Genomic DNA, 11,130 nt, shown 5'->3' on the forward strand with positions numbered 1-11,130 from the left:
GGGCAAGGTGTTGGGCGCTGGATCAGCCTGCGGACAGCCGCCAGGCGAACACCCCTCCTGGGCAGGAGAGGCGCAGGACGATCGGGTCCAGCTGCTGCGGGTCCCCTCACCAGTCTGCTCTTTCCCCGGCAGTGCAGCGGTGCCTTATTTTTATTTTTTATTAGACATTTTCTTCATTTACATTTCAAATGCTATCCCCAAAGCCCCCTATACCTTTCCCCTGCCCTGTTCCCCAACCCGCCCACTCCCACTTCCTGGTCCTGGCATTTCCCTGTACTGGGGCTTATGATCTTCACAATACCAAGGGCCTCTCAAGAATTTTAACTATTTTATTCATTTTTCTCAAAACATGCTATATACTTGAAAAAGTTCACACTTGAAGAGTTAATTCCATTGGAACACATCTCAAAATATGGACTTTCACAGGGCTTCTGCACTGAGAAACTCAAAGGGCAGTCATTCAGCCACGGTGGCAGCGTTCACTAGCACTGGGAACATCTGCAATGACCAATGAGCAAAGGCAACCAAATTTAGCTGGCTACTGACAGTTCTGTCACTCCCTACAGAGGCAAGCATAAAACTGTGAAACACTTCATGTTATTTTTATTAGTTGTGGTTAAAAAAAGGGGGGGGGTGCGTATGACAACCACTAATCTCTACAAAATGACAAACACTACATTCTTCATACCCACAGTTGTAAACCTAAGGTAAGTGTACAAGAATCTAAATTTTTACCTTGGGAGAATATCTAGAATATACAAGAAGCTATTTGTCCTTGGATCAGTCATATCCCCCTGTAGGCCAATTCTAAAAAAGCAAAGAAAACACAAGAGTTTATCAAAAATTGTATGTAGTGATATCAAAAAGACTTAGTTAAGAGAATTTAAATCAGTTGATCTTCACCATAAGAAACAAAAGAAAGGAAAGGAGCTGTTAGGGTGGGTAGCAATCTGAAGCAGATGACAAAGGTGATAAGCACCATTCAAGCTCGCTAAACAACAGGGAATGCCAGGATAATCCTGTCCACTGTAAACAGACCCTTCATCTCAGGGTTTTACTTTATAAGCAGGCAGCAGGCATTGCAGCCAGGGACAGCACATGTAAACAGGAGGTACTGGGCTAGCAAACAAATCGTACAAAGGCTCACAATATGGCCAAGGTCCGAGTAGGAAGGAACGCTTAGATTGGGTCTGAATAACAGGAACAGAGAAGGTCAGGTTTTTAAACTTAGTGCTTAGTAGCTTCATGCTCCTAAGCTATGTGACATTGCTGTCACTTTCCCCATATCTGACACCAAGGCTGAATCTACCAGTGGGTGTGAGGCTTATTAGCTGGGGATTAAACTGGATTTAAACTGATTCCACAGAAATCATCAGTTTTTATATTCAGAGTTCAGATAACAGCTACAGTTAGTGCTGGCATCGCATCAGCAGCTGGAATTAGGCTTACAGTGACGATACTGAGCCCATAGTACATATACTCAGGCTGCATTCTATTTTACACACACTAGGCCACACCCTCCCATATGCTTAAACCCACCCTCATACGGAATGCCATCTGTCATCTCTGATAAACTCCTACTGTCCGTTCAGAAACAGCTCTGATCATGCCTCTGGAAGAACTCCCCTTCCTGAGCATGACACACGCCATTTTATCCTCTATGTTCTCATGGTACTTCCAGAGTTCTTACAGTACCAAATGTTATAGTTTATATAATACTAATTTATGAGTCATCCCTTTCAACTTTAAACTCTGAACATCAGCAATGACAGCATCAAACACATTGCATGGCATACAGGCACAATAAACTCTCAAGAAGATAAGTTTCCTGAAGTTCAAAGATGTTAAAAAGTAATACAAGAATATTTTCTTGAATCAGAATATTTACTATATAACACTCTTGTTAGTCATATTAATACAACATATATAAACGATTAATAAATAATGGCTTTGACCTTGTTTAACTGTACAGTCATGGGAAAGTTAACCTATCTATCAGTTTCTCACCTTCAAAATAATAGTAACAAGAAGAGCCTATTACTACAGCCTCTTAAAATAATTTATACTATCAATAGTGAAAATGATCTAGGTTTAATTTTTTTTTTTTTNTTTTTGGTTTTTCGAGACAGGGTTTCTCTGTATAGCTCCGGCTATCCTGGAACTCACTTTGTAGATCAGGCTGGCCTGGAACTCAGAAATCCGCCTGACTCTGCCTCCCGAGAACTGGGATTAAAGGCGTGCGCCACCATGCCCGGCCTAGGTTTAATTTAAGACACAGTTATTGTTTTTTTTTTTTAAAGATTTATTTATTTATTATATGTAAGGACACTGTAGCTGTCTTCAGACACTCCAGAAGAGGGAGTCAGATCTTGTTACAGATGGTTATGAGCCACCATGAAGACACAGTTATTGTTAAAATTACTAAATAAATTTGAAGTGAGAAATCATTACATGACTATGAAAAATCTGAATTATAATATTAATTTTGAGAAATACACAAATTGTAAATATATGCTAAAATTTTTCACAAATTACTTATAAAATATTTCTGATCTGTTTCACTGATCAGAATTAGCTATGAATGCTCAAGAGCTGAAAAGTTTAAAGCAAGAAACATAATCTGAAAGAAAATAAATGTACCTTAGATATACCTATAACATAGCATTATGTATTACTACTGATCAAATTATTTTGCTATTCTGACTGTAACTGTGGATTCCTATGCTCGATGCTGAATTATCAATATCTAAAATGAAGGGATACATGTACAGACTATTTTAAAGCTTTGAAAGTGCAGCTTAGGTCTTCAAGGTTCTTTGATTTTCCCTTTTCCTTTCTTTCCTCCTTTTATCTCCATTTTGGTGGGGGTAAGGTATGTGTCATAATTTGAACCCAGGGCCTCACGCATGCTGGACAAGAATTTACTTAGCTGTATTTTCAGCCCACATAGTCTTCCCAAAGAGAAAAACACTTATTACACATACCTTGTGAATGGCTGACATGGAGGGCTCATTAAAATCATATTGAAAGATAGCTTGTCAAACTCTTCCAGTGAAATACCCTAAGATATAAACATGTGAAAGAAAAAACAGATAGAATAAAGAGAAGACTAAACACTTAGAACTAAAGACATCAGAAATCACAGTTTACATACCACAGTACAGCTTTACAATGCAGCTTCAGTTACACTAACTTCCCAAAGCAATCTTGTGAGGAAGCTGTGAGGAAAGGGGAGTGACTTCGTCAACAACACTAATTCCTCTGTGAAGACTCAGCTGTTTTTGGACTAGACCATGTAGAACTTATTTTGTAATCAACCATAATGGGAAAGGTCCGGGGATTTATTTATTTATTTTATTTATTTATTTATTTTTTTTTTTCCGAGACAGGGTTTCTCTGTATATTCCTGGCTGTTCTGGAACTCACTCTGTAGACCAGGCTGGTCTCGAACTCAGAAATCCGCTTGTCTCTACCTCCCAAGTGCTAGGATTAAAGGCGTGCGCCACCACCGCCCGGTTTAGGTCCGGGGATCTTTAAGCGCCCATCTATTAATATGCTTCTCTGTTCAGTGAGTGTGTACTGATGAGCAGCTGCACTCTTGTCTGGTGCTCTCTGCTGATTTACTAGCAAAGCAAAAGGCCTCATGTTCAGATATCAGCAAGTAGTTTATTGTTTTGTCCTTAGCACAAGGAACTTCAAATGATGATACACAGGAGTAATTAAAATGACACCTAACTTGTTCCATTTACACATATATAAAAATCACATATATGTGTACACAGACCAGAAGACAAACAATGAGAACACGTCAGGGATTTGCCAATACTCCTTAAGCAGTCTAAGCCAGAAATGTAAAAAGAATAGACCAGCATAGCAACTTCTATAATTTTGATGACAAATCTCTAACAAGCTTTCGTCTATTGGTAAAGCAGGAAGTGTCTGAAGAGTGAGTTGACCTGGGAATGAGTCAGCTGTCTCTGTCAGGTTAGTGACATACACAGGGCAGAAAATAACATATGGATCTTGAGGAAGTACTCATTTTTTTCTAATTTTATTACAAGAGATTAAAAGGTTCAGAAAAAGTTGGGCGTGGTGGCGCACGCCTTTAATCCCAGCACTTGGGAGGCAGAAGCAGGCAGATTTCTGAGTTTGAGGCCAGCCTGGTCTACAGAATGAGTTCCAGGACAGCCAGAACTATACAGAGAAACCCTGTCTCGAAACACCAAAAAAAAAACGGGAGGGGTCAAGGGGCTGGAGAAATGGCTCAGCAGTTAAGAGCACTGACTGCTCTGCCAGAGGTCCTGAATTCAATTCCCAGCAACCACACGGTGGCTCACAGTCATCTCTAATGGGATCTGATGCCCTCTTCTGGTATGTGTCTGAAGACAGCTGTAATGTACTCATATAAATAAAAAATAAGTAAATCTTTATAAATCTTTAAAAGGTCAGATGGATCCTGCTGCAGTGATAAAATGTTCAGAAAAAGACACTAAATTTTATGAATGCTTTCAGATGTAGTGTTCCTCTTTCCAAAACAAGCTCATTAAATAATAGCAATAAATCTTTATTTTTAATACTAGTGCATTTCTGAAAGGAAGGCCACTTTAGTCACATTACAAACATCCTTCATATATGCTTCTGATCAATTTGGTCACGTTTTATTTATAGCTATGAAGTCTGTACTTACAATGGCTTTCCTACCTTGTAGCATAGAATTGACAAACAATGGAAACTTCCAGCTGGCTACTTCCCATCCCATCCTGTCCTGCAAAAGTATTTTATGCACTATGTCTATAGCAATTTGATGTTTCCTGAGGACTATACCAGGCACCATGCTAATCTCTTGTCTGAAATCATTTATCAATGTCAGTTGAGTCCCTTTCATCCTTCATCCGCATTGTCCTTCATCACTGTTCACTTTATAAGTACAATATGTTCGTTCATTCAGCAATTGTACCATTTACATGGCAGTCATTCTATTCAACAATGAACAAGCTCAGTGAAGTGTCTGTTTGTGAAATCTATATACTAGTCACTAGTGATTTCCCACTTGTTAGCTAGATAAATTAACTGAGTACTCTGATTTTATCTACAGCTTTTTGACTAAGGAGTTTCACCTATATGTGATATTTCAGCTCAACCACAGATGATAACAGACTTCTCTGGCAGGCTTTCTGGAAAAATCTGCCTTCTTCAAGGCCGCCCTGGTACACAGCCAGGATTGTATCTACGTGTCTGCAGGGAGCTGCACTCACGGTCGTGCTGCCCTGGACAATCATGCTCTCAGCACAGCTATCTTTCCAGTCTCAGAGTGTCCATTCATTCTAAACGAACCCGTTTCTCCATCCGGAATCTTTGCTTATCAGAAGTCACCGGCTACTGCCTGCTAGAGCAGAGGGAAGAGACGGAAGGACAATCCTCCCCACAATATCTCAGTACAAAGCACACTTCCAGTCCTGGGCCTCCCACTCACCCTGGCCTCACTCCACTGCTCCCTAAGCAGGGAAACAGCCTCCTCCTGACTCAAGGTAAATCCGTTCAGGGTCTCCTTAGGGCTTGGCTGATACTTTATGACCTCACCTGCATACGTTTACTGAAAAGATCAGACTAATAGAAGCAGAAAGAACTGGTTGAAAACAGTAGTTGAAGAGTACCCATCTTCAGGTAAGGCCCAGGAGTGAGTCTAGACAATCTATTACACAGCATGGTGATGGACACTGTACATGAAACTGCCCAGCAGGCTCACACAAAGTAAGAATGTAGGGGAGGAATATGCCAGTCTGCTCAATTTAACAATTTTGCTGCATCATATGTGAATATATAAAAATCACATGCCATAAATATATATAAAAGATACTCTTCCATTTTCCTTACAAACATACACATTAATGAACTGACCGTCGTTTAAGTGAGCTGGAGGTGCCTCCCCCAGCTCTTTCCCTGTGTCCAATAATTTTATGGTTACCATTATCTATTAAAACTAGCAAGGAACTATAATTAAAGTTTGAGTCCCTCAGACATCTACTGGTACTCATCTGGGATCTCAATAGGTCCAAATACACATAGTTGGTCACAGTTTCTCTTAAACAGTAGAGCAAATGAATACTGAATTGTTGAAACTAAAACATTCACTGGATACTATATTGAGAATTACTTGATTTGGGTTATATCTGGCTAGATGTGCTTTAAAATATTTACATTAAATTTAAATTTATAATACAAATTTTAATAAAATACTCAGGGATGGCATTTGCTATTTTACAGAAATTATGGAACCTAAACATACCTAAGTTTGGAGTTGGATTAATTCAGAATTATGTAGTTCGGGTATTTTTTCTGTGAACATATTCATACTGCTACCTTCACGATGAGAAGGCTATACTGACTGGCCATGATGCTTATGAAATGCAGTTATTAGTTATTATCACACCTGGCACTGTAATCAAGGCCACAATTTTGTAGATAGAGAGATCATGGACCTTAGGTGAGAACCTAATACTCTGCTTAACTGACTCTCGGTGCGTGGTTTACCCACAGTAGTGTGTCTCTCGAGTCTCATCCGAGAGGAAGACACTGCGTTTTGCAGTAGATAAAGATTAACAGAGACCCATAACCAGTCATGGAGCAGAGAATAACAGACCGTGCTGTGCTGTGCTGTGCTCAGCCTTAAGTTGGAAACCTGTATATGTCTGTCTCTGTCTCCCTCCCTCCCCCAGGGGTCATGGATCACCTTAGTAGAGGTGGCAGAAAGGTGGCAGTGGATGAAGCAATGTTTTACTACAATGAAGCAATGTTTTCTAGACACAACAGGGCAGTTGTGCATATGAACCATAGTTGCACATATGAACTCTCAGCAGTGGTAACAGCATACACAGGACTTGCAAAGCTCAGGACAGACAAAACCCTAGCATGGAGGGAGCTAGGAGCCAAGAGCCACTCCAAACTGAGTGCCTACTGGTAACTAGTAACTTATGGCTTGGAGTGGGTGGGTTAGTTTTCTGTAAGCATGTGGCTCCTGGTAGACTTACCTTGATCCAGAGAGGGACCACCTATCCAAGAACACAAAGGAGGCACAAATCATACTTGATGAGGTGTTTCTTTAAATAGGACACACAGCTGGGCTAGTGTGGAAGGAAGTCAATGCAGGAGGAATTAGGGGAGGGGTGAATATATTCACAATATATGAAATTCTCAAAGAATACAAGTATTTTTAAAAGATGATGTCAACTTCATGTGACTCCTCCCTATAGTGTGCATGGTGGGTGACATGTATTCTCAAAACCAGTTATAACTGTTCTTTAATATATAAATACTGCCTGCCACCTTCCACACACTGAATCACAGGGTAGGAAATTTTATACAGGTTCCAAGTTTTTTCAACTAATAGTTTTAAATATTTTGTTTTTCTTTTTAATTCTGTACATGCATGTTTGTTGGGGGTATGTGCTCATGAGTGCAGAGGCTGGAGAGTCCACAAAGGGTGTTTTAGAACATCTGGAGCTGGAGTTACAGGCAATTGTGATCCTTGCAGCATGAGCACTGAGAACTAAAGTCGCATCCTCTGGAAGGGGAGTGTGAACGCTTAACTACTGAGCAATCTCTCGAGACACTCAGGGTTTAGGGGAGGTTTTGAGGGGAGAAGGGAGCACACGTAACTGTGATATGTCCAGGTAATTAAATTATACTTAGGGGTAAAAGGAAACCAAGTCCTCAGTAACACTGCAGTGTGAGTAAACCTTGAAAAAAATATGCTAAATGAAGATGGTAGGCAAAGCTCACATCTGATTGCTCATATCAACTTTCCAGAGCAGTCAAATCCATACAGACAAAAAGTAGGTCATGGTTGTCAAGCCAGAAGTGAATAGGAATGAGGACTGGCTGCTAACGGCCTGCTATTATATTTTAGCATTGGAAATATTCTGGAATCAGAAAGTGTTGATACACAGACAACTTTGTAAAAATACTAAAACCCACAAAGTATATGTTTTAAAGGTAGGCTATATGAAGCTTTACGGTAGGCTATATATTATATAAAGTATATCTCAATTTAAAATTTGCATCTTTCTATATTTTAGTACAAGTTCTAAGGATGAACCTTCATATAAAAAAAAAAAACAAAAACAAAAAAACAAGACAACCCCAGAAGCCCTAAAAAGCTATATTAAATACAAGTAAAAGTAATAGCTACTTTTCCTCCTCCTACTATAGTAGACTTCAGTTAGTTAGTACAGACCACCATTGCTGGGAAGAGACTGAAAAATTAAAGTGCAAGCGTATGACCGCCACAGCTTTCTGCTACGTGATTATAATTAGATGACAGTGAAGGGAGGCAACTCCCAAATAGGACCAAGTAATCTTCATAGGTGCAGAGAGCACAGTGGTTCTGGGAAGGAGATCCAGGGGACTGGAGTTGTGTCGGGATGAAGGATGCTACCTAATATGCACAGCTGTCCCACAGAGTCTCTGGGAATCAGTCTGTACACACAACAATCAAAATATCAACAGATGGAGCAATCAGCAAGTGCCAGGAAAAGCACAATTGCGAGAAGATGTAATTTCCACACTTTGCACAAGGTTCCAAACCACTTGGTTCCAAGCAGAGGGACCTATGTAGTATGGTGATAAGCCAACAGGGAATTTATATTGTCTGAATTCAGTATGTATTAAAAACTATAACTATTGCCAGGCGTGGTGGCACACACCTTTAATCCCAGCACTCGGGAGGCAGAGGCAGGAGGATTTCTGAGTTCGAGGCCAGCCTAGTCTACAAAGTGAGTTCCAGGACAGCCAGGGCTACACAGAGAAACCCTGTCTCGAAAAACAAACAAACAAACAAAAAACCTATAACTATCAAAGATACATATTGTTGATATGAGAACTGACTTTTGTATACCACTGAGAAAAGAGCCCATAAATACACCCATAAATACATGATCTATTTCTTGTAACATGCCAAGGAAACTGAGTAGGATAATGTTCTTTTTAGTGAATGATCAACTTTATGTTCCCTTAAGGGGAAAAGTGTTTGTAACTCATTCTGCATACTGTGCACAATTAGTAACTCTGAATGGATCATAGATCCAAATGTAAAAGTAAACCTACAAATCTAGAAAAAAAAAACACAGAAAAATTTGGAAAATGAAAGGGTTTCATACAATACACTGTAAAATGTTCTCATGTCGGGGAGAAAAATCCTATAACTTCTACACTTTGATGGAAACAACTAAAGAAACACAAAGACAAGCTATAGAATTAGAGAAAATACTTGTTATGCATATTTCTGAACAAATAAGTTTAATCCAGAAACCATATATAATTCACATAGCCAAGCAATATAAACTGCACACACTTTGCATGAGTGCTACTTCATGGCATGTAACTTATGGCTTCAGGAGAACTCTGTGTGTAAAAATTTCACAATAAGAAAAGTGAAGGCCTATTTTCACAAGAAATATTGGCCTTTGATGTTTCCCTTTCCTTACCTACAGAAAAACACCTAGGAATGAAATCACTGGGCCACGTGACAATTGTCTTCAAAGCTGTGAGATGATGAGCGTTTTTTCCAAATGCTTTCTATATCACATGACCTCCATCAATGTCTCTGAGAAAATTCCCATACCAGCCAACACTTGCTTCTGCTAGTGTTCCCCAATAAGAACTTGTCCCTAACTTCAAGTTCAATCCTCAGAAGGCACAGGGAGGAAATAAGACAACTGCACACTGTCCACTGACCTACAGCACACCACACACACACACACACACACACACACCCCACATACACCACACCACACATACACCACTGTATGCAGTCTATCTCTGTCTCACACACACACACACACACACACCACACACACACACACACACACACACACACACACACACACATTACAAGAAACAGGATGTTTGTGTTCATATTATTTTTACTTATTTATTTTTATGGAAAATAATTTTTCATATAGTTTATTATGATCATGGTTTTCTTTTTCTTTTTTTTTTTTTCTTTTTGGTTTTTCGAGACAGGGTTTCTCTGTATAGCCCTGGCTGTCCTGGAACTCACTTTGTAGACCAGGCTGGCCACGAACTCAGAAATCCGCCTGCCTCTGCTTCCCAAGTGCTGGGATTAAAGGCGTGCACACACACACACACACACACACGTCTTCTTTCTTTTTAGGAAACAAACAGGACAATGATAAAAGATTTTTTTAAAAATGGATAAAATAGAACAGAGGGGAAAGAAAAGAATTGAAAGAAAAATCACAAGAAATACAGATACAGCACACACACAAAACCCATGAAAACAAAAGCTGGGGACTATGATATGTGAACAAAAGATAGGTAACGTTTCAAAAGAAGCCCAACCAAAGCAGTATAAGACAAAATGTCAAAACTATGATCGAGTACATTCGTATTGGCCATCTTTGCCCATAACCTTTTGAAGAGAGCCATGGTAGGTGCAGGGAGTCAACGCTCGCAAGTTTGCTAAGGAGCGCTCAGAAGGAACAGTCAACAAGCCTTCCTGGTGATGCCAGCTGCTGTGAGCACTAAGGAACTACTGAGTGACCCACTGACGCTTACATCACCCTAGAACCAAGCATCCAGAAGGGAAGCAACGCTCCCAACTTGTCAGTCTTTTCTTTCAGACCTCGTTCTTTAAGTGAAAAAAGTAAATACCTTATCCTCTCTGCTGAAAGAATGTAAAAGGTTAATTCCTCTTCTACACTTTCATCTGCATTATTTATTTTCCAGGTAAGTCATAAGAACTGGTATTCAGGAATTGTTAGAAATATGCATTTTCACTGATCTAAATGCATTAAAATAATAATATATATACTTACTTCAATTGTCTTTGCCAGTAAGTGTGTATGAGGAAAATTATGCTTGTATACTTCATTAGCAACAGTATTCACATCAATAGCAGCCACCACATGTGCAGGGATATGACTTTCTGTAATGACAAACGGAATATCTTCAGAGGTCTTCAGTATCAGGCCGTATCAAGAAAAGCCTAAACAGCAGAATCCAGGAGTGCGCTGACTCCTCCTCAGCTACCCAGCTGGATCTCAGAGCATAAGGAAGACTAAGGCACACAGCAAAGGTTTTCAGTACTAAATCTACTTCAGTTCTCTCAGT

The 11,130-nt window shown here is 39.7% G+C and overlaps 1 protein-coding gene across 2 annotated transcripts in view; it reads right to left on the reverse strand.

Moving 5' to 3' along the window:
* The window catches only part of Trdmt1 (tRNA aspartic acid methyltransferase 1), a 32,662-nt gene that overhangs the window by 12,848 nt on the left and 8,684 nt on the right, over positions 1-11,130 (reverse strand). Inside the window, exons 2-4 of one of the 2 annotated variants that reach the window (XM_021194591.2) lie at positions 10,836-10,945; positions 2,985-3,061; positions 736-807 (exon numbers count right to left, since the gene is read on the reverse strand). In XM_021194591.2, coding sequence (XP_021050250.1) covers positions 736-807; positions 2,985-3,061; positions 10,836-10,945 — 259 coding nt within the window. The remainder of the gene's footprint in view (positions 1-735; positions 808-2,984; positions 3,062-10,835; positions 10,946-11,130) is intronic. The other variant, XM_029536581.1, reaches the window with a different exon arrangement.

Source organism: Mus pahari, chromosome 3, assembly GCF_900095145.1.
Source record: "Mus pahari chromosome 3, PAHARI_EIJ_v1.1, whole genome shotgun sequence".
NCBI lineage: Eukaryota > Metazoa > Chordata > Mammalia > Rodentia > Muridae > Mus > Mus pahari.